Source organism: Notamacropus eugenii, chromosome 5 (assembly GCF_028372415.1).
Source record: "Notamacropus eugenii isolate mMacEug1 chromosome 5, mMacEug1.pri_v2, whole genome shotgun sequence".
NCBI lineage: Eukaryota > Metazoa > Chordata > Mammalia > Diprotodontia > Macropodidae > Notamacropus > Notamacropus eugenii.
Genome location: NC_092876.1, coordinates 56,600,942 through 56,625,172, shown reverse-complemented (window position 1 = coordinate 56,625,172; position 24,231 = coordinate 56,600,942). Strand labels below are relative to the sequence as shown.

The 24,231-nt window shown below is 44.4% G+C and overlaps 2 protein-coding genes across 2 annotated transcripts in view; both read right to left on the bottom strand.

Moving 5' to 3' along the window:
* Nucleotides 1–3,783, bottom strand: part of LOC140504278 (protein-arginine deiminase type-4-like) — a 29,102-nt gene extending 25,319 nt beyond the window's left edge. The window contains exons 1-3 of the mRNA XM_072609050.1: nt 3,294–3,783; nt 2,280–2,460; nt 397–469 (exon numbers count right to left, since the gene is read on the bottom strand). Of these exons, the coding sequence (XP_072465151.1) occupies nt 397–469; nt 2,280–2,460; nt 3,294–3,427 (388 nt within the window). The 5' untranslated portion in view covers nt 3,428–3,783. The remainder of the gene's footprint in view (nt 1–396; nt 470–2,279; nt 2,461–3,293) is intronic.
* A 3,439-nt stretch (nt 3,784–7,222) lies between these two features.
* The window catches only part of LOC140504277 (protein-arginine deiminase type-4-like), a 46,840-nt gene continuing 29,831 nt past the window's right edge, over nt 7,223–24,231 (bottom strand). Inside the window, exons 7-16 of the mRNA XM_072609049.1 lie at nt 22,973–23,151; nt 21,672–21,775; nt 19,302–19,413; nt 18,871–18,978; nt 15,372–15,526; nt 14,519–14,663; nt 13,732–13,834; nt 11,099–11,169; nt 8,586–8,729; nt 7,223–7,739 (exon numbers count right to left, since the gene is read on the bottom strand). Of these exons, the coding sequence (XP_072465150.1) occupies nt 7,506–7,739; nt 8,586–8,729; nt 11,099–11,169; nt 13,732–13,834; nt 14,519–14,663; nt 15,372–15,526; nt 18,871–18,978; nt 19,302–19,413; nt 21,672–21,775; nt 22,973–23,151 (1,355 nt within the window). The 3' untranslated portion in view covers nt 7,223–7,505. The remainder of the gene's footprint in view (nt 7,740–8,585; nt 8,730–11,098; nt 11,170–13,731; nt 13,835–14,518; nt 14,664–15,371; nt 15,527–18,870; nt 18,979–19,301; nt 19,414–21,671; nt 21,776–22,972; nt 23,152–24,231) is intronic.

The window sequence follows — 24,231 nt, the reverse complement described above, 5'->3', positions numbered from 1 at the left end:
GCCAGCCTTCCCTTCTCCTGCTTCTGCCTTCTATTTTCTGGACCACAACACTGTCCTTATGTGAGCACCTTCATTCCCAGTCCCTACTTTTCACCTTCTTGCTACGTATTGTCTTCCTCCACTGGAATGTAAACTTGCGGGCAGTTATTATTGTTATTATTTGCATTTATAGTAAGGTCCTGGAATCCAGAGGGCACTGCTTATTTCCATGCCTTTATTCATTCTGACCCCCTTCAAAAGGGCACTGACCAACCGTGGCATTCCTCATGTAAACTTCAAGCCTTCATTCTGCAGCTAATGTCTTGTCTTCCCCTGTCAGGTGGTCTAATCGAAGCCTGTGCCTGGAGCCCATCTCTTATTCCCCATTCTCTTTACCCCTTTAAGCCGGTTACTCACTGATACAGGTGATGTTCGCCATAGCCACACAGTCGGAATGTTCCTCCCCACTTTTAAAGTAGGTAATTTTAACCTGTAAAGACATCGATATTTCAGGGATGGGCTGTGTCTATAGCTTCCAGGTCCATCACAATGATACTCAAAGTAACTAGGGACTATTAGAGTCGTCTGGTTCCAAATGATCTTTCCCCATCGTTCTTCGGTAAGCACTCCCTGGAATATATTCCAGGGAAAATGGCCCATTGGTTGGTTCCCTAGAGATGACATCCCATCTCTCATCTCTGTGCCTTTAAAGAGACTATCTCCATACCTGGACCATTGTCTGCCCCCACAGAATACTTAGTTTTCTTCCTAAAATACGTTAGGTACTACTTCCAGATCTTTCCTGATCCCTGCCCCCTTCTCCCACTTACTTTGTATTTACTCTCCCTATTTTGAGAGGCACCTTGGTACACTGGGAAAGAGCCAGCCTCAGAGTCAGGAAGGCCAGGTGATTTAAGTCTATTGGGGAGTTTCAGCAACATGACCCGTAAAAGGTCATTTGAGGTCTCTCAATGCCCCAAGCTACTTTAGAAGTGTGAAAGCAAATGCTATAGTCCGCGATGGTAGAGGAATTTTTAAAAATTTATTTATTTTTCAATAATAAAAATCTTTTCTCTTCTTCCTCACTGAGGAGGAAGGGGAAAAAAAAAACACAATTCATTAACAAAACTGCATAGTTGAGTAAAACAGACTCTCCCTTTGTCCACGTCCATGAAATATGCACATTAGGAGCTTCATCAGGGAGAATTTCCTATGCCAATGAAATTGGGGGTCTGTTCCCACCCCCAAACCTCTCCCTCAAATTATGTGCACCTGTAGTCCCTCCCCCACGCGCCCCCCCCCCCCCCCCCCCCGCAGCCACCCAAATGGATCGTAAGCTCCTAGGAAAGTGAGGTTAATTTTGTACTTTGATTTTTTCCCCTAGTGACCAGCACAGTGTTTCAATAAATGCTTGAATTGAATAGATTTCTGGGGGTAGACCCTGATATAGCTAACATTTATTTAGCTCCTACTATGTGCTAAGGTAGCATTTCACAAATATTTGTCACATTTGGTTCTCACCACAACCTTGGGAGTAGGAGTTATTATTATTCCCATTTTACAGTTGAGGAAACTGAGGCAAACAGAGATGAAATGACTTGCCCAGGGTCACACAGCTAGTATGAGTTTGAAGCCAGATTTGAACTCGGTTCTTCTTGGTTCCAGATCCAATGCTCTATCCGCTGTGCCACCTAACTGCCTCAGCATATTAGATATGGAAAGAATCTGGAACTGTGGTTGGGTGACCTGGATTCCAATTCCAAGCTCTACTGCTAACTAGTTGTATGATCTTGAATGCATTTCCTTTCCTCTAAAGGCTTCAGTTTCCCTCTCTGCAAAATTCAGAGATTAGAATAGATGGTTCCTACAGGTCCTGTAAGCTCTAAAGTCTGTCACACCTTTAATTGCGTCAGTGTCAAGGCTCTGACCTCAATACTCCTTCAGGAAAGGTCTCATCAGCTCCACTAAGTTCAATTATTTCTATGAAAAGAATTCGATTTATACATCCAGCCCATTTTGCTCTTGAGGTCTGGTTATTATAATTACCAACTTCATATTGGGCAGCTTTTTGATGTCCTTCCTAAATATGGTACCCAGAGAGCACAGAGCCCTGGCTCTGGGCTGAGCAGGGCAGGATCCAATAGGCCGATCATTTTCCCTGGTCCTGGACATGGCATCTCCCAGAAGGTGGGATTGTAGGACATAGCATCCAGTGAAAGGCAAGTTACTGGACAGATGAAGTGTATTATTTCCAAAGCAATAATTTCTCTCATGTCTCCCATGACCCATCATAAACTCACCCAATCTGAAAACATCTTAGAGCTGGGCACTAATGGCTTAAGGATGAGGCAGCACGAACGGCTCAGGTACCATCTGCTGGGATGTCCAACGAAGGCATAGTTGAATTTCGTACCTTCCACGTTATAAAGGAGTCCTTCAGAAGTTAATGCTTCGAAGGCCTTATAACGCTCAGGGGCAGTTCTGATATCAGAAATGAAGAACATGATACCAAGTTAAGTAGGCAAGGCCATGGTCGCATTCTCTACCCTTCCCCACAAGGCTTTGGTCCTAAGAAAGCCAGCCAAAGGAAACGTGAGACTCACAGCATGGTGCGTGGGGGATCACTCTGAACTTAGAACTGGGGGACTTGAGTTCTAATGTTAACAGGCCCTGCAGCTAATATGATGCATGACTCAGTAAATCGCTTCCCATTTCTGATTCTTCGTTCCCTCATTGGTTGATAGAGAGGCCTGAGCTCGTTCTTCAAGATCTCCATTGTCCATCCCAGCCAAGCCCAGAACAGGAACTGCACCCCAACTGGAACTGGACTGTATTAAAAGTTTTTGACAATTTCCTACTGGGGTTTTTCCTGGGGTTGCCTTGGTTCTCCCTCAAAGGTTTATGAATAGATTTGACTCTGGATTCTCTCATTCCAAATCCATTACCCATTCTACCGCATCATGCTGCCCTCAACCAATACTAACAAAGAATCATCAGAAACCCTAGGGCCCCACATATCTATGTGTGCAGCAGCCTACCATCCCCAGGGCTTGGGAAGAATTTCAGAACATCAGAGCCAAAAGAAGTCTTAGAGGTTGTTTGGTCTGGCTCCTTTACTTCACAGAAGAGGAAACTGAGACTCATAATAAAGGAAGGCAATGTATTCACTGGCTCTATAGCTAGTCCAGGGCTCTTACCATGACCTCTTGGCCCCAGTACCTTGCCACCAAATAGCCCCAGACATTCTAAACTCTTTAGGGCATTGGGAACATAGCACCTGGGCTATCAGTCCAGGGAAACTCCCTTGCTCTTACCTCACAACATCAACAGATACTGTAGCGTTCATTGGACACACTGCCTTGATAGGTTGCTCCAAAGATATAGGTAAAGTCTTTGAGATTTCCCTAACTTCTTTAGGTTCCTCAGTTGGGACCTTCCAGGAGTCCATGTTTGCCCCTCAGGAGACCAGATATCCTTGCCTTCAAGTCAACCCCTTCACACCATTTGAAGTTGTTAGCGGAGAGGGCCTAGAAACAAAGCCCTAGGCTTCCTGTTATAGATCCCAGTCAGCAGACTCACCTGCAGCCCTAATTAAGGGAATTATCAATCACCTAGCCAGATGTTTTCCATCTTTCTTAGGACTTAAGGCAGAGCATGATCAAGGGAAGACAGGGGAGAATATACTTTCCTCTTTTCTCTGGTCCTGGCAGGTTGAACAATTTATTACACAACTGTGGTGGTGGCAGTTGTTTTTCCTCTAGGGCTCTTGGAAAATAAGATTCTTAGGTGCCTTATTCTCATATTGGGTATTAGATAGGACCCTGACCCTAACTTCATATTCCCAGATGAAAGCCATCACGAGTCTAGGAAGCAAGGACCAGGGAAGAATTAGCCTGCCCACACCTACAGGTGTCTTAGATCATAAGGAGTCAATTTCCAGAGCTGACCAAGCTGAGGAGCTCTGACATGGAGTCAGTAAGACCCTGAAACACAGCTCTGCATGACCTTCCTCATCTGTACCTACCTCACAGGTATGTTGTGGGCATCAGAAGCACTTTGCAAAACTCAAAGCACCATATAATGATTCTATCATGATGATTATGATTTGACTGTCACTCCTGGGAGTTTAGACAAGATGACCCCTAAGGCATTTCCAGGTCAAACATTTTTTGTTCTGAGGCCCCAAGTCTGATATTCTAGTTCCCTTCCAGATTTGACATTCTGTATTCCAAAGTATTTTCTAGCCCTGCTATTCCATGTTCTAGATTCTTTCCTACTTCTAATGTTCTATGTTCACCTTTGACTCTAAAGTTCTCTTTTAACATTCTACATTCACAGATCCCTCCCAGCTCTGACATAATTATGTTCTAAGGTTCCTTCTGGCTCTGACATTCTGTATTCCAAGTTCTCCACCAGAGCTGACATTCTATGTTCTAGGGGTTCTTGTTCAGTCATGTCTGATTCTTTGTGATCCTTTTTTGGGGGGAGGGGCTTTTCTTGGCAAAGATACTGGAGTGACTCTCCAGCTCATTTTACAGATGAAGGAAAGGAAGGGGTTGTACAGAATATCAAAAGAGGGAAGGGTGTTAAGGAGAATTTCCCACCTTGGAAGGGAGAGAGTCCCATCTGTAGGTACAGATGAGGAAAGTCACACAGAGCTGTGTTTCAGGGTCTTACTGACTCCATGTCAGAGCTCCTCAGCTTGGTCAGCTCTGGAAATTGACTCCTTATGATCTAAGACACCTGTAGGTGTGGGCAGGCTAATTCCTCCCTGGTCCTTGCTTCCTGGACTTGTGATGGCTGTCTTCTGGGAGGTCTTCAGTTGGAAACTGGATGACAGGTGAATGGTTTTGTTGTTGTTTTTTTTAAGATGGAGATATTGACATATTTGTAGGGAAGGAGATGAGAGAGAGAGAGAGAGAGAGAGAGAGAGAGAGAGAGAGAGAGAGACCTAAGGATACAAGGTACAGTTTGAATGATGATCCAGCAAAGAAGGCTGAAAAGAAACAGTCAGATTGGTACAGCTATGAAAGAACAGATTCCAAAGAGTCTAGAGAGAAAACTTCTCTCTGTCATCACCATCCTCTCCTCCAGCCTCTTATGAGGTGGCCCTTCTAGGCAAGGCAAATCCCTCTATTTTTGTCCTTTGATGCTACCTTGAACATTTCTTCTCTAGTCTCTTCTATCAACAATCTTCCCCTCCCCTCCTTTCTCCTCCGCTCCCCTCCTTTCTCCTCTGCTCCCCTCCTTTCTCCTCCCCTCCCCTCCTCTCCTTTCCCCAACTCTAATATTCCTATTTAGCATTTCCTTCAATTATGAATGTTGACAACACAAATAAGAAAGCTTAGGCCCAGGAACAGGAAAGGGCTCCCTAGAGCCAGAGTCATGACTAGAGCCAAGCCTGGGGACAGCCGGCCTCTCCTCCCTCTGGGCTCCCTCTCCAGGCCTCTGCTGGCTCTTCTTCACCCAGGGCATGAAGTTCCAGATCTCCAGTGTACCTTCCAAAGCCTTCCAGCTCCGTGCCCCATGGGCCTCAGGTTTCCATTGGCTGCAAGGCCCTTAGGCTTTTCCCAATATTGTCCTAGTAGGGTCAGGTGGGAAGAAAGATCAGAGTGCATCTTGGAAGAGGGACTTTCCCTTGTGGAAGAAACCTTTAAGACCTTCTGGACCAGGGCTTCCTAAACCTTTCTGTGTCATGCGCATGTCTTTGGGGGCCCAATGAAGGCTGAGAACCCCTTCTCAGAAGAGTGTTTGGTGCCTCCCTTCGTAAATGAAGTGCTCAGTTGAAAGTTAAAGTAAATAAAGATGGAATTTTTTTTACTATCCAAATTTTTGGACCCCTCAGGGAGCCAGGGACAAGTTAAGAACCCCTGAACTAGAATAAGTCTTTCATGTTACAAGAAAAAACTGAGGAGGACTAGCTTTAGGTCACACAACTAAGGAGCTGCTGCCCAGACAGACAAAGACCAGGGCAGCAAAGGGGTACCATGGATAGCGTTCTGGGCCTGGAGTCTGGAAGACCCAAGTTTAAAGCCCACCCTGGACACTTACTAGCTGTGTGACCCTGGGCAAGTCACTTTTCCCTGTTTGCCTCAGTTTCCTCATCTGTAAAAGGGGGTGCTAAGTTGGGTGCAACTCTCTCCCAGGGTTCCTGTGAGTATCAAATGAGATAATTTTTGTAAAGCTCTTGTTTATTCGTTTAAATTGTGTTCAAATCTCTGTGAAGCCATTTGGGGTTTTCTTAGCAAAGATACTGAAGTAGTTTGCCATTTCCTTCTCCAGTTCATTTGACAGAGGAAGAAACTGAGGCAATCAGGATGAAGTGACTTGCCCAGGGTCACAGTAAGTACCTGAGGCCAGACTTGAATACAGGAAAGTGAGACTTTCTGACTTCAGGCCCAGTGCTCTATGCACCATAGTAGCTCCCAACTGCCTGTAAAGCTCTTAGCAAAGTGATAATATAAATTATTCTTTTGTCATGCTCTATGGTTTCTTCCAGCTCTAACATTACATTTTCTAATGGAACACGCAGGCTCTGTTCCCACTCTCTCAGGGACATACAGCCAGGCAGCCCTTTAGTCACATCAGCAAGAAAGTTAAATACTTTTAGGAATGTCTCTCCCCGGTGATGTCAGGTATTTCTTCTGCCCTGGTAAAGATTCATTGGTTTTGAGAGTCTGGCACTATTCTTTTTGTAGATGTGGAAACTGAGGTCAGAGAGAAGACATGATTTGGATGGCATCGCTTACCGAGTCAACAAGATGAGGATGCGGAGCAGCCTTTAGAACTGCTCTAGCTCTGTGCTCTCCAGAGAGCCCCACCCTTGTTCCTTCAGGCCTGCCATGGAGGGGGAGCTCTGAAAGAGGCCCTGGCTACCAGGGGAGGGGATGGAGCTTGTAAGTAGCTAAAACTTAGAGCTGAAAAGGGCTGAAGAACAAGATGTCAGAGCTTAGAACCCAGAATGGCAGAGCTGAGAGGGCCCTTAGAGCCCAGAATGTCAGAGCTGGGAGGGACCTTAGAACACAGGTCAGCATTGGGAGGGCCCTCAGAACTCACATAGTCTGAAGGACCTTACAAATTAAGCCCTTCCAGGCCTTCCAGAAGAGGTAGCTCAGGGTCAGAGAAAGGACTTTCCCAAGATCCCATGAGCAGTGGAAGTCAGAGCCCAAACCTGAGCTCTGGTACCCCAGAAGCTCCCCCCTCAGCACACAGCAGAAAACAAAGCACTTTGGATTGTCCCAAAGTCTACTTTATTACAATTTTCCCAGCTTATTCCAGCCGGTCCTGGGCTTTTAGAACACAATTCATTTCTTTCTTTGGTGGTGCTTGGTGGGTGAAGGTCTCCATCTCTCCAGCAGGACAGCGCATCACAGGGCAGCCAGAACCAGCCTGACCTCAGAAGGGTGAGGGATGAGGGGCAGGGGCAGACAAGGAGGGGTGTAGGACCAGAAGTAGAGAGGTCAGCCCTCTGGGGCAGGCTCCCAGATACTGGACGAGGAAGAGAAGGTGGTGTCCAGGGAGCCTGCTCAGGGGGTCATGTTCCACCATTTGAAGAGGAAGGGTTTTCTTCGGACATTGGTCCCACAGTGCACCTCTCCTGATCGTTTGTGATAGCTAAAATAATCATCAATGAACATGCACTTCAGGCCCAGAGGTTCCAGCAGGGTCTGAATCTTCTCCTCCAGGCAGCATCGTCCATTGATAACAGGCCCAAAGGGCTTGGGGATCCCCAGGTACTTCCCCAGCACAAGCATGTTCACCTGGGGCAGGAGGAGAGAAAAACTCACAATGAATCAGTCTTTTACACCCCTAAGGTTCTCTCCCCACCTTCGTGGTAAAGGAAGGGCTGGATTTGGAGGCCAAGGATGTGGATTTCTGAGATTGTAGATATATTCATAGATTTAGAGCTAGAAGGAAACCTAGAAGCCCTCTAAGGCCAGTCTGCCCCATTTTACAGAGGAAGAAACTGAGGCCCAGAGAGGGGAATTGACTTCCCATCCTCATTCAGGTACTAAGTGGAAGAGGCAGAATTCAAACCCAGGTCTTCTGATGCCAAACCCAGAGCTATTTCTCCTGCCCTTCAGTTCTGAGGCTGATTCCTCACGTTGTTTTAGGCACAGATTTCCCTTCTCTAGCCTCTGGTTTTGTGCTCTGTAAAATGGGTGATTTGGCCCCCCTCACTCCCCACTCAAAATCCTATAAAGAATGAGATCCCTCCAGCTGTCTCCCTGACATTTGGACTGTTTTATTCTTTGCTAACCCTGTGCTGGAGCTGAAAGAGGCCAGAAAGACCTGTACATTTTGCAACTAATCCAACTCTCTCATGTGAAGTGTTGGAGGCAGGATTTGAACCCAGGGCTCTTAGGCCTGTTTTCCACTCTTTTGCAAATCCTCTAAAGACCATCCCATTAAGTCAGAATTATGTCAGAATCTCAGAGAAGAGTGCTAGATCTCCTGGACTCTCACCTGGTCATCCTCACCCTGAGACTGCCCCCATCAGAGAATGAGCCCCATGCCCATGATGACAGACATCCCACCATCTTGACCCTTGAGGAGGTTGCCCCCAGGATCACCGGCCACACACCCCTCAGCTGCTGACTTCTTACCATGTCTGGGAACAAAGCCTCAGCTTTCAATTGATTTGTGGAGACTGACATTTTGAGGTGGAAGAGCTGGGGGATGTCGATGATGTCCTGCTCAGTCAGGCCTAGCTCCTCCTTCAAGACCTCCCGGTTCCAGTCAATGCAGCTCTAGGGAAGGGAGAGATGCAGGGAGAGGACTGTCTTCCATGTAAACCCAGCTACCTGTCCCCTAAGTGACTAGTCCCTAGAAAGGGATCCTGAACACTAAGCTCACTCAGGGGGTGGCTAATCCAGGCTGGGAAAGTTCCAAGGCAGAGAAATAGAGCAGCCCACCAGGAAGAGCACAGGGTATAGAATATCAGGGTGTCAGAGCTGGGAGGGCCCTTAGAACACAGGATGTCAGAGCTGGGAGGGCCCTTAGAACCCAGGATGTCAGAGCTGGGAGGGCCTTAGAACACAGGCTGTCAGAGCTGGGAGGGACAATAGAACACAGGATGTCAGAGCTGGGAGGGCCCTTAGAACCCAGGATGTCAGAGCTGGGAGGGACATTAGAACACAGGATGTCAGAGCTGGGAGGGCCTTAGAACACAGGCTGTCAGAGCTGGGAGGGACATTAGAACACAGGATGTCAGAGCTGGGAGGGACATTAGAACACAGGATGTCAGAGCTGGGAGGGCCCTTAGAACACAGGGTGTCAGAGCTGGGAGGGCCCTTAGAACACAGGGTGTCAGAGCTGGGAGGGACATTAGAACAAGGATGTCAGAGCTGGGAGGGCCCTTAGAACACAGGATGTCAGAGCTGGGAGGGACATTAGAACAAGGATGTCAGAGCTGAAAGGGGTCTCAAAGATACTCTGGTCCCACATAATCATCTTAGTGATGAGGTAGTTGAAGCCCATCATGTAGATAATAAATCAGCAGGTCAAGTCCTTGAGACCAGGTCTCTGACTTCCCTTCAGCACCCTTTCTACAGCAGGAGACCTGAATTCTAGCCTGACCTCTGCTTTCTCTCTGTGTAACCTTTGGCAGGTGATTTGCCCTCTCAGGGCATCTGGAATTATGTGCCCCTGCTACAGTTTCCCTCACACCCTCTGTAGCTCTAGCCTAGGCAATCACCACCCAGCCTCCCAGAAGGTTCACATTCCAATGCTTCTAAGTACGCCATTGTTATTTCTTTGAAGTGTGTTGAAGCGCTCGCCATTTGTGTGTGTGTGTGTGTGTGTGTGTGTGTGTGTGTGTGTGTGTGTGTGTGTGTGTGTGTGTGTGTGTGTGTAACCAACAAACAGGTCACCTTCTTCAGATCTTAGATGTTGTCTGTGAATGGCTGTGGCCAAAAACAGACCCACAGTCCAGCGCTAGTGCCTTTTTCTAAGTCAAAAGCTCTTAAGGGGGGTCCATGAACTTGGAACTCATGAAAAACACTTTCCAAAACTTACTGGACCATATAAATGTTAGCTATTATAACTTAATGTTTTGACAACTGTTGTTTTCTTGTTGTTCAATTGTTTTCAGTCCCGTCTAACTTGTTGGACTATATTTTAATATAACTGGGTCCCTTTGGGATCCCATGGATTTTATTTTTACGCATTAAAAAATGTGATTGTGTGAAGAGGTCTCTAGGCATCACTGGGCACTGCCTGATGGACCCAGGATGCTGAAAAGATGAAGAAACCCTGGTCTAAGGTTTTTCACTCTAGAAGGGCCTGTCAGAGATGGCCTCCACTATTCATGGACTCAAGAGTATTGGGCTAGCCCTGTGCCAACAAGAGACATTGACAAGGGGCTTTTGTGGAACTGATTCTATAATTCAAAACAGATAAACTTAGTGGATGACTCTCTATTTCCTCATCTGAAGAATGAAGGGTTTGAAGTCAATGGGACCAGATGTCCAGCTCCAACTCTATGATCTATCATATCCTAAAGAATAATTCTAACTAAAGTGTTCAAGCCACTAAGTTCTTGAACTTTTGTATGAAGGGCCTTTGGAGGTCATTAGGGACAGTCCCACATTTTACATATGAGGAAACTAAAGCCCCCTGAGAGGATACCATTTACTCTAAACTGATGGCAAGTAGCAAAGCCAGAATTAAGCCACGGCTGGTCTTGCTCTAAGAGAAGCTGTATGGCATGGTGGTTAGAAGGTAGGACAGGGAGTCAGGAAGTCCTAAGTTCCGATCCCAATTCTGACATGTACTAGCTGTGTGACCTTGTACAAGTGTGAGCCTTGAGCAACTCTCTGAAGTGGAAGGTTATCAAGTATAATCTGTATTGGTGGAAGGAGTTTCAAGTCTACCAGGGCTTCCTTTCTGTAGGCTCAAAGAATGTTAGAATAGAAATGGAACTTAGAAATCACCCAATCCAACCACCCCATTCAAGTGAAGAAACTGAGGCCAGAAATGTCATGAGACACTAAGGTCCCATAAAGGGTAGGTTACAGAAACAGGATTTGAATCCTGGTTTCACATTCTGTGGGTTTTTTCTTTTTTTCTTTTTTCTGAGATTTCACACCACCTCTCTCAGAATCCCAGCTCCCCATACCTCGGCATAGTGATTGTGCTCTCTCAAGGTTTTGTCCAACAGAACGTCTTTTATCATCATATTTCCTTTGCCTATAGAGAAGATAAAAGGGAAAAATGAGAAGGATTTTGCAGTAGGTAAGCAATCAGCTCTTTGCTTCAAGATGGTCAACAGAGTCTTGGGCTGTAATTCAGCCCTAGATCCACATATAACCTAGACAGCTGTTTGTGAAGGAAAGAAATAGATCCCATAGTGCTGGTGCCTGGTAAGTGGCAGGCTTACTTAGAACGGCCAATAACGGGGAAAAACCTCTAAATATTATATTCATATTATCATATATTAAATTTATTTTAATTTATAATTATAATAATACAATAATTATTATATATTATATATAATTATTATATAATATACAATAAAATTATAATAAATATATTATATATTAAATTATATACTTTATGTTATAAATATTAAAATAATAAAATAATAAATATTACAATTGAGGGTCCCTCTCAGAGTATCTCAAAGGAACTCTCTTATTCTGGCTATCCAGAGGATTGGAAGAGTTGGTCTGATGATAAAATAACACCACCTCCTTCAGAAAGTCTTCCCTGATACCCCCAGTCAGGAAGGAACTCATCCTCAAAGATCATCGCACTTTTGGGGTACCTCTTTAGACTTATCCTGGAATCGTTTGTACCATTGTTAGAGTTATAATTAGGAGTTATTTCTCTGGGGCAAATCAGCCAAGCAATTAACAAGCATTTATTCAGCATATATATATGCACCAAACTTGTAGATGCTAGGGATATGAAGTCAGAAATGACACAGTTCCTCCACTCAAGGAGCTTAACCCTGTTTGCCTCAGTTTTCTCCTCTGTAAAATGAGCTGGGGAAGGAAGCAGTCAATCACTCCAGTATCTCCTAAATGAATTCATGGAGAGTCGGACATGACTGAAAAAACAACTCAAGGAATTTATATTCTTAAGAATGAGGCATTTTGTACATATGTGATTCCTTATAAAATGTAGACATAATAAACGTGTGGTGGTTTTAGGAGGGAGGTCACTGGCAGCTGTGGGGAGTCAGGAGAGGCTTCATGTAGAAAGTGAGGCTTGAACTGAATTACTTCTGAAGTAGGTGACAAATTCTAAGAGGTAGAGGTGAAGAAGCAGAGCATTCAAGGCATGAGTGGGGGATCAACTCACGAGTTACAAAGTCATGGAGGTGGGAAATAGAGCAAGTAAGAAAGTATGGCTAGGACATAGACTATAGAAAGGGGAGTAATGTGTAGAAAGGGTGGAAAGGCAGAAAGATGACATGTAGCAATGATAACTGAGGAAAATCCATCATAGAAAGAGAATCTGGGACCTCATTCTGAAGGTTTGAGGAGCTGGAAGGGCTTAAGACAGGAGTACATAACATAGCTTCAAGACCCTGGTGGTGGGGTAATAGCCATGGGTACTTATGCCATGTGTCTGTGGACCAACAGAGGACTGTTGTCCAGGAATGTTTAACAACCAGCTCTCCATAGTAATAATAATATGTCTAGGATACACTTATAAGCTTAATTTGCTTTATGAACATTTTCTCCATAACTTGTTTTGAGTCTAAACAGTCAACCAAACAATAAATCAGACCCTCATTTGTAGAGTTTGTCAATTTCTGAGTATAATGCTCATGTGGAAAATTTAACAACACGCTCACCAGAATCGATACAAGTTATTTCCAGCATAGCCCTGAAGTACACTCTTCCAGTAGTCATCACAATTGCCCCATGCTATTTATAACTCTGATTACCATGACGGCAGGCATCATATGCTATCTGAACTTTGTGTCTTCTCAGTACCTAGTTCAGTGAATATATATTAGGGGCTTAATAAATTTTGAGGAGAACAGGGTAGTTAAGTGGTGCAAAGGACAGAGCGTTGGGCCTGGAGTCAGGAATACCTGAGTTCAAATCTGGCCTCAGACACTTCCTAGCTATGTGACCCTAAGCAGGTCACTCCACCCTGTTTTCTTCAGTTTCCTCATCTGTAAAATGAGCTGGAGAAGGAAATAGCAAACATCTCCAGGGTCTTTGCCAAGAAAACCCCAAAGTGGGCCACGAAGAGTCAACTGAACAGCAAATGTGTTTTTGACTGAACTGAGAAATGGAGGACTCAGGAGACCTGAATTCTCTCCCTATCTCTTCCACTTCCTGGCTATGGGATCCCGGGCAAGGTATTTTCCCTATTTTTACATCAATTTCTCCAATAGTAAAATAAGGGATCTGGCCTAGATGATGGCTAAGGTTCTTGCCAGCTCTGGCATTCTATGTTCTAGGGTATTTTAGGTGTTCTAACCTTCTATGTTTTAAGGCCTGTCTGAGATTTGATGTTCTAGGTTCCAGTTCTGATATTCTGTGATTCTAGTAATGGGTCCCGTTTCAACTCTGAGTTCTGGACTACATCTCCAAAGCAGTTCCACTTTCAAGAGATGACTCAAAGCCTATGTGTCACCTAATATGTGATACATCTTAGATTGGAACCAGTCACTGAGTCACAGAGTGTGCAGGGACTACCAAGGTCTCCTTTTGGGAAAATGGCTCAGGAGCCAAGTTCAAGATTGGGATGAGGAAACCAGCCCTCAGGAACCTTGGACCAGAAACTCACTCTTAACCCCCTCAAGAATCTTAGCTTCTCCATGTCCCTCCTTCTGTTTCTCCTCAAATAGCTTGTAGCAGGCGCTGGGGCTGGCCAGGAGGAGCCTGAATCCCTGGAAGAAGGAGACATTCAGGTCAGGAGATAGTTCTTCGCAACAGATGTTCCATCTTAACTCCAGCCCAAAGGGATCTTAGAGTTCTTCTGGTGACCCTCTAGTGACTAACCTCCAATGCATTTTATAGATGAGAAGACTGAGTCCCTGAGAAGTTCAGTGACTTACTCAAGGTCTTACAGTAAGTGGCAGAGTCCAGTCCAGCCCTTATTCTCCTGAACCATATTGCTTCTCATCTAGGAATAAAACTGTACTCTGGCTCAAGGAAACTGAGGCAGAGCCTTGGGGGAATAGCTCAGAAGATGGAGCCCAAGAATTGAGTGGGAGGTGGGACTGGGAGGGACTCTGAAAATGACATAATAACTCACTTTTCTCTAGAGTTTTTAGGTTGACAAATCACATTCCTTGAACCACTGGGGTTGGGGTGGGGTGGAGAGAGAGAGAGAGAGAGAGAGAGAGAGAGAGAGAGAGAGAGAGAGAGAGAGAGAGAGATTGAGTATCACTATCTCTAATTTACAGATCAGTCATTTGAGCTCAGAGCACTGAAGTGATTTGTCCAAGGTCACACAGGCAGCCAGGGTCAGACCCACATCTCCTAACTCACATGCCAGAACATTCTGTGACTCCTGGAAGGTCCCCTCCCCCCTCAATGCCCCCTTCCCCCATCCTCTCCCAGGGCTGTACCTTCCCATCTGGGGCTGGGACAAAGCTGAGGAATTCATCCACATGCCCAACAGACAACCAATCGGAGAAGAGTTTCACGGGTGCCTGAACCTTCTGGGCAAAAAGGAAGTCCTGGAGCACCTTAAGCATCTCTCTGCTGTTTTCCCTGGAAACCAGAAAAGTCAGTGACTATCCAAGAGAAAATGTAGGTAAGTCAGTGGGGTGAGCGCCATTTTGGAGAATGGAAAAGTCAAGGACCAGAGACGTTTCTGGTTATCAGTTACTCAGAAAAGTGAAAACAGAGGATCTCAGAGGTCATCTGTTTCAACCCTCTGACTGATCTGAGAAAATAAAACAAGCAGCCGACTTGTTCTTGACTACCTGCAGTGACAAATGACTCACTGGATAGAATTCAGAGTGAATTGGATCTGAAAAGGGTCTTAGAACACAGGATGCCAGAGCTAGAAGTGACTTTAGAACAGAGAATATCAGAACTAGGAGGGATCTTAGAACCCAGAATGTCAGGAGTCCTTAGAACATAGAATGTCAGAGCTGGAAGGGTCCTTAGAGCACAGAATTTCAGACCTGGGAGAGAACATTAGAACACAGAATGTCAGAGTGGGAGGAAGCTTGGAACATAGAATTTTAGACCTTGAATGTCCTTGAAGAATGTCATTGATGAATGATAGTTTGGAGGAGTATTGGGACAGAGAATTTGAGAGCTAAAAGGATCTTAGATACCAAATGTTAAACCTGGAAAGAAGTGTGTTTCTGTGTCTGTTTGTATGGGAAGAAAAAGATAAGGGGAATGAAGATTCCTACCCTGCCAATTCCCAGCCTAGCCATAGCCCTTTGCCCATCCCAGTGCCCTCACCTGGGGTAGCTACTGTTGCCGATGAGGATCCTGCCCAGAGGATACTTTTTATTTCCGACTGTGACAGGTGGGCTGACTTCCAGGTTCCCAAAGGAGTCCAGGCCAGTGATCAAATCTTCACTTGGCTCTCTCGTCACATAACCAAAATCTGGGCCCTGAGAGGTGGGGGGTGGGAAGGAGTGAAGTAACCCCGTACTCACTTATTTTACTACTAGGTCACATTGTTGACTCACACTGAACACCCATTCCATTAAGAGGACCAGATCATTTTCATGTAAACTATTGTTTAAGCGGCATCACTGCCATCCTCCCCGCTCATTCAGCAAGGAGACCCAGCAAGCTGTACATCCTACTGATCGCCTACATTCCACATTCTTCCTCTCATAGTCTCAGTGACTGCCTATGGTGGTCTGGAAAAGGTCCAGAGATTTCACTGATATAGGGACCTTCCAAAGGAGCAAGTTCGCTCTGCCAGAGCATGTCAGCACCTTCTCCAAAACTTATGGCCTTTGACTGGACTATTTATATAGTGGCCTTGGGGGAATAGCTCAGAAGATGGAGGCCAGGAATTGAGTGGGGGGGAGGGGTGGGGTGAAAGGTTAAATGACCTTCCTCAGCTTCATGCAGCCAGTATGTGTCAAAGGTGGGCTTTGATTTTGGGTCTTCCTGACTCTTTTTTTTCAAGACTGGTCACTCTCTGTTGCAGAGATGTCTTCTCCTCTTGCCTGGTACCCCACACTCTGCCATTTCTCTGAAGAACCCCAATCTGGAATTTTCCATGCTAAAAAATTCCATTTCCTATCCCACTTTGTTGATTAGTGCCTACTCGCCTATGACATGGGATGGGAAGCCAACCTGAGTGAGTTGCCCCCGTTTTTTAGCTGGTTTGTTTCTTTTATGGAAACCCCTCAATCCTCCGACCTTCCCTTCCTAAGCAGCTGTGGTAGATCAAGGCATTCCTCCAGCAAGGCAACTGCCAAGGTTAGGCTGTAGGATTTGTCTCTTCAGAAAGTTTCCCCACCCCAGGTCTCTGGAGAGGTTGTAGACTCTGCTCTGCTAGATTATCCTGGCAGAGTGCATCAGAATGAATCATAGCTAGCCACCTTCCCTCCTGTCCCGCTGGGCTCCAGCCAATGGAAGGAGATTAATGGCACAATTCTGTTGTCACTACCAAAAAATGATCCATTGGAGGGTTGGGGGCTCTCATCCTTGGGCAGGAATGGGTCTTTGCAATGCTATAGCCCACCCTGGTGGGCACAGACCTGGATTTCCTTCTGGCTGGGCCCCTGACTGGCCCTGTAGACAGACAGACAGACAAACCTACCTTCCATCCCTCAGGGGCATTGGGATGAGTACATAATGAACTGGGATTAGGAAGGTGCTGGGAAAAATAAAGAGCTGTGAACATGCCAAGGAGGATTATGGCAGTAATAGTAATGGTGCCAGCAATGATGATAAAAATAACAATAAACAACCATCTCACGGTGCAGAGCTGGGCTGCGTTCTGGAAGGTTATGCCAAGGAGTTCACCCTCCAGCAGAGCCTGACTGGTAACAAAATCTTGGAGCTAATAATGTGTCCCCCTCAAAGGCTGCCTTGAATTTACCCTGTATGTTTCTCACATATACATATATGCATCTGTATATGTGAGATATATAACATATAACATACAGGATATGTAATATATATCCTGTATATGCTATGCTACATGCCCCATATATGTATGAGTGAATGTGCCCTATATATATAATATATGAAATAGATATAATATATGATACATATAAGCATATGACACAAATCACACACATCATACATGAAATATCATATATATCATATATACTAGCACACATCACAACACATATATACCATCACATATCACACAACATATGTGTACATATGTATATGTGATATAGAATATTAGATGATACATAGTATACATCACATTTACTATATCACACATACACGCGTATACATGTATATACAGTATAGAATATTATATAATATATAGGATATATACTATATTATCATGTAATATACATTTATGTATACATGACATATAATATTATATGACATATAATATTGGATTGATTGGTTGGCTGTGCATGCCACCTCAGGACCATCTTCCTCTTGTGCAGAGGAGCTCATGGCCAGGACGTTGGCCACCAGAGTACACATTTTTCCATCCTGGCCATAGAAATGACTCTTCCACAAGAGTGACTCATCCTCTTTTTTTAGTGGTGTGTTATTGACTGCATGTGCTACCTTTTGGAGAACTCACCACAACCTCATATGCTACTATTATCCCCATTTTACAGATGAAGGAAATGAGGCCCAGAGAGGTTAACTGACTTGCCCAATAATCAACAAGTGCTTGAGACAAGTTTTGAACTCAGGTTTTTCAGATGCCAAGGCCAATATCCTCACTACTATATAATGCTGACCTTTTAGGGAATACAAGTATTGCTATCCCCATTTTACAAAAGAGGAAACTGAGACTTAGATGGTGTGACTTTCCAACACAGTGAGAAGTGGAGACAAGATTTGAACCTTGATCTTGCCAGAACTGTGATCATTCCACCATGATGCCTTTCTAAAAAGCACAAATGTTGGTGTAACCATTTTACAGATGAGGAAAGTGAGGCACAGAGGTGTTCAGTGACTTGCCTAGCATCCCATAGCTAGTAAATGGCAGTATTTGAAAAGAGGTCCCTTGATTTTAGGATTCCTGACTCCACTCCATCGAACTGCAGTGTGTGAAACGGAGTGATTGTTATCTTTGTCAATGAGTGGAGGGTGCAAGCTGATGAAGTCAAAGATCTTTCAAAGTAAAAATTGTCATTAACCAACCCAAACTTTCACCTACAGGGAACTGAGATCTTTGTCACCTGGTAGCCATTCTCTACTTGGGAATGTAATAATTCCCGTTTTTTGTAGCCCTTTAAGATTTATGTGCCTTTTTCTATAAAAAGAGAGGAAGGTCATGCCTGAAAATTATGCTCATTTTAGGGATGAGGACACTGAGTCTTGGAGAAGCTAAGAATTCCACCTAGGATCACACATCTAGTAAGTTTCAGAGGTAGGATACAAGCCTAGGTCTCTTGACTCCAAATTCATCCACCCACCCACCCATTATTCACTTATCCATCTATCCATTCAATAAAGACTGTAAGCTCTTCCCCCTATATCTATATCCTACCTCTAGACCTATACCCTATATCTATATCTATACCCTACCTCTAGACACTCAAATAGGAATAGACCCCAAAAGAACAAGGTCTCTGCTCAGAATCTAATTAATTCATCAGTAGGTGGTCAGGAAGACTCTTCTTCCTGAGTTCAGATCTAGCCTCAGATACTTATTAGCTGGGTGACCTTGGGCAAGTCACTTCACTCTAGTTTCCTCATCTAGAGAAGGAAAGGGCAAACCACTCCAGTGTCTTTGCCAAGAAAACCCCATATGGTTTCACAAAGAGTCAGGCATGACTGAAAAGCAACATACCAGAATAGTTTTGATAGGGAAATCTTTCAGTCCTCTGTTTCGGGGTGAGTCAAAGACAACAGGAAATATCTTGTGAGGGGCTTGGATATAACCAAACTCTATTTCATCCTATAAGGAACAGAAGGATAATTGACATAAATGTAAGAGCTGCCCTTTGGTAGTAACAGTAACATCATGTATCTAACCCCACCATACTGCAGGGAGGACAATTGTTTTCAGAGTTTCTCGAGTGTGGGAGTCACACTGAGCATCCCCACTCCCTTACTGTACCCAACTCTGCCATACTGCAGAGAGGACAATTGTTTTCAGAGTTCTAGGAGTCACACTGAGCACCCTCACTTTCTTTCTGAGTCCCCTTGGGCTTGCACCCTAGAGAAGTCAGGCCACAGGTACAGGCACAGTCTACCCAACTGTAGACCAGCTAGTGTCACCTGCATCCATATGTCATCCCGGTTTTCTTCTTCAGGACAAATGGTCAGCTTGCATTTGGCCTTCTTCACCAGAGCAGTGACAGATTCCACAAAGTTCTCATTATCATAAATCCTGGAAAGACCAAGAAAGAACCACTTGTCCCAAGGGACTTTGGGAACTGGACACATCAGTGACTTGGATTGTCCTGTTCCTTCAGTGCCACCAGGAGTCCAAGGGCCTCAAGGTGAGAAATGCCATCTTAAAGGCAAATATGCTCCATGGCAGAGTAGGAAAAGAAGACAGGTGACATCCCTCTTCTTCCTCATTCTCTGTTTGAAAACATAGACTCCCATCTCAAGACATGTCCTAGAGTAACTCAGATCAGCCAGTCTTGGGGAGCCCTCAGCAAACCTGAGGAGGAGGAAGGAGGCAGAGGGTCTAGTCCAATCTTGGTATATGGAAACTTGGAACAGAAAATCAAATCTGAGAGGGGCCTCAGAATATATACTGTCAAAGCTAGAAGGACCTTAGAACAAAGAGATTTTAAAATATGGAACATGAGGACTGGGAGGTATTTTAGAATACAGATAGCCAGACTCTTAGAACGTGGAAAGTCAGAATAAGAGATGGCCTTAGAATGTGGAATGTCAGAGCTGGCAGGGCAATGATTAACCTTGAAACATAGGATGTCAGGACTGAAAGGGGCTTTGGGACAAAGAATATCAATAGAAATGGCCCTGGAATATAGACTGTTATAACTGTCAGGGGCCTCAAGACAGAATCTCAGAGCTGGAAGGAAACTTTGAACATAAGATGTTAGAGTTAGGAATACCAGAGATGGAAAAACCCTTAGAACACAAACTATCAGGGATGAGAAGGACCTTAGGGTCTATTTATTCCAATCCCCTTATGCTACAGATAAGTAAACTGAGGCTGGGAGAAGGAAAAGGACCTGTTCAGGGTCACACAGAGAAAAATGGCAGATCTAGATCTAAAACCCAGATTATCTGACTCTGAGTCCTTTGTTCTTTCTAGTTAAACTTCTAGGTGATTCAGTGGATAGGAAGTTGGACTTGGGGTCAAATCCTGCACCAGACTCTTATGAGCTGTGTGACTCTGAGCAAACCCTTCTTGTAAGTCAGTTTCCTCATCTGTAAAATGGAGGTAATAATAGCACCTACCTCTCAGGGTTATTGTGGGAATCAGGTGAGATAATATTGGTATTACCTTAAATTGTTATATCAATTATTTCCACTACATATCTCTGCCTTCTCCTGTATCATACTTCCAAGAGGAGACATAGATATTGACAGTACCATGAACAGACCCCATTACTTGTATCTCAGCACACATCAGAAAGGGGGCAAAGAGAGAAGTCCAAAGAACACAAGACTAGATTTGATCCCCTCTCTCTATACAAGAAACTCTCAGTAGGAGAGTTGGCCATAGCTTCCTGCTGACCCTGACTGAGAAACAGTACCCAGGGCTGATGAGAACCTTCAGATTTAGAATCACAGCTGTTGGGGGTCACAATCCTGATTCTACCACCATGACTTCAGTTTCCTTCTCTGTAAAATGAATGAATTGGATTGTATGGTCTCCAATATTCCTTTTGTCTCTGACATTAGATGTTCTGAGGTTCCAGGAGAAGATGGTAGGAAAACAGCTCTAGGTTTGGAATCAAAGGATCTGAGTTCGAATTCCAGGTCTGCCACTTCCTTCTGAGACCTTGGGCAAATCATTTTCTACTCTGCACCTCATACTCTATAAAATGAGGGGAGTTAGACAAGATGACCTTTAAGGTTCCTTATTGTTCTAAATCTATGATTCTTGGTCCCTTCCAGCAATGTCATTCTAGGTCCTAAAGTCATTCCATACTCTAACATTCTATGTTCTACCATCTCTTCCAGTTCTGACGGTCTCTGATCCACGGCCCTTCCCAGTACTGATTTTTTCCCCTCACCTCTTATATTCTGTATTCTAAGATTCCTCTCACCTCTTACGTTCTGTGTCCTAGGGTGCCTCCTAGCTCTAATTTTCTATATTTTAATAGTCTATATTCAAAGGTCCCTTCTAATGTCTAAACTTGAAATCTAATAGTATCTTCATCTGCCATCCAGTGTCCTTTTCTCCCTCCCAGTCTCCTTCCCTCCGTTTCCCCTCCTCAGAGGCACAAGATTGGAGCTGTGGGCATTGATTGATGGGTCTCTCTTTGGGTTGTAAGTTATTGAAGTGGCAGATCATTATGATAGTCTTTTATTTGGATCCTGGGTGAAGGGAAGAGATATCCTGAAAAGCTCTGAGCAGTGGGGACAGTGATTACAACAGCCCTCCAAGGTCTGGGGCGTGCACCCTTCCCAACTCTCACTGTGGGACAGCATCTCTCTCACCTGCATACATACACCTCTTGGGGAGCCTGAGTGTTTGGAGTCATGATCCAGGGAGCCACACGGAAAACCACAGTGTCCTGGAAAAGCAGAGCCTTTGGGACAGGCTGCAAGAGGGAAAAGGAAAAGACATGGAGAACTCTTTGCCACCTCCACACCAGATAAGTGGAGGGTCGCTCAGACCTTCCTTCATTTGATGAAGGCCCAGGCAGATCAGCCGTATCTGTAATCTCCAGTTCCATTTATTCATTCAGCATATATTCATTTAATTCCTACCTGTGCAGAGCACTACACTGGGCGCTAAGAGAGATGCAAAGCTTAGATGTGGCGTGATCCCAGCTCTCTTGGAGATCATAGTCTTAGGTAGACGAGGTATAAACACAGATACCATAAGCACAATCTGGCCTGAAAACTGAGTTAGAGATGTTGAAAGCAAAGTCTGAGGGAGAAGGTTGCTGCAGATGGGGAGATCACAGAGGGCTTCCTGGGGAAGGCAGTGTCTAAGCTGGGCTTTACTGGATGGGCAGAAATTCAACAGGTGAAGAAGGTGAGTAGGCATTTTGTCTCTGGACCAGCTTGAGCTGGCACAGAGGTGAGAGAATATAGGACATGGTGAAGGGATGGATAGATGTGTAAAATATATAAATATGAGTGTTTTATATGTACATGTTATATACGTAATGTTTATATTCATATGATGTAAATATATATTTACATATATGTGTCATATATATGTGTATATATATGTGGGGCAACTACATGGGGCAGTGGATGGAGCACTAGGTCTGGAGTCAGAAAGACATGAATTCAAATTTGACCTCAGACACCTTCTAACTGTGTGACTCTGAGCAAGTCACGTCTCCGTTTGCCTCAGTTTCCTCATCTGTAAAATGAGCAAATGGCAAACTACGCCAGTATCTTTGCCAAGATAGCCCCAAATGAGTTGAAGAGTCGGACATGACTAAAACAACTGGACAAGAAGTTTATATGTAAGTATATGTAAATAAGACTGCAAAGATCAGGTGGCATCCATCCCCAATGTATGACAAAGGATTCTGAATCTATTCTTGGGATCCTCTGAAGTTTTTTGGTTCTTTTTTTAGCAGAGGAATATTATCAACAGATTTGTTTATAAGAAAAATTATTCCAGCAGCATCAGAAAGCATGAAGGGAGAGTAAAGCCAAGGAGTCTCGTTAAGTGTCTGAGCTGTGTTTCTCCCCAGCTATGCCCCACTGTCCCAGAGTGTCAGTGTTCCCAGCCTGTTGAGCTGGGATCTACTCCAGAGCTCCTTTCTAGGTCATACCAGATTAGAGATGTCCATCAACGAGACAGTGAAGGAAACAAGTCCTGAGAAGTTAACGTCAGGGAAAGAGAGTCCTTCTACATAAAAGATGTTCTCTTGGTGGCCGTCAAGCACCGTTAGGACGTGAGATGGCATCTTTGGCCCCAAGACCATGTTATAGTTGGTTGACAGATTCTTCCCTAGGAGAGAGAAGAGGGCAGATAAAAGGTCTGTGTTCCATGTGCTGTCACACCAGTAAGAAGGCAGGACATCAGAGCTGTGAGGGCAGGTAGACAGTGGCTGATGCCAGCATCCCTAATGCGGATACTTGCTCCTCCTACTCTGAGCTTGTCTGTAAGTAGCTTATAAAGGCGGAGATAAAGTAGGTTTTGGGCTGGGGGTTCTCAAATTGACTCATTCAGGAATGCGCTGGCGAGTGTTTAACAACTGAGTCTTAGGGTGAAATGATGTATTCATGACACTTTTAAGTTATTAAAATATTATTTGATACATGCATTATTAACATATTTCTCCATCACTTTCTTATGCCTAGATAATGAACATAATAATAAATCAAGCCCTGATTTGTAGTATTTGCCAATTTCCGTGGTATAAATGTTCACACTGAAATTTTAATGATTGATTCTTAGGCGCCATTTTCAGTTGGCCGCTAGCACACCACTGGCCTCATTGTACTAGAGTTGAGTGTGTTAACTTTAGGGGGCACATGAGAGTGACATGAGTGTCACATCTTATAAACAGATAAGTGAAACCTGGTGGATTTCCCTATGGCTTCTTCATCCTCTAAGTTCAATGTGTCCTTGGGGAAAGTCTTATGCATTGAGCTGCTCTGTAAGCTGCCTGAGGTCTTAGTTAGAGAACAGACCAAACGAGAGACCTAGGCTCAGAGGCAGGAAGATCTGAGTTCAAATCCTGTCTTAGACACTTAGTACACATGTGACTCTGGACAAATTACTTTACCTCTCTGGGACTCAGTTTCCTCATCTGAAAAAAGGAGGGATTTAGACTTGATGGCCTTCAAGGTCATCTTCTACCTCTTAATCTATGATCCCTTTCCTACTTTTAATTTTAAGTATTTTTTCTTCCTGCATACAGGCATTCCTCCCCAACAAACAATAAGGAAGTGGACCCACTGTCACCGTGGGGGAATTTATTTACAAGGATGATCCATCCATCTTTCTAATAATAACAATAGCTAGCATTTATAAAGTGTTTTAATGTTTATAAAGCACTTTACATAATTTTAACTCATTTGATGC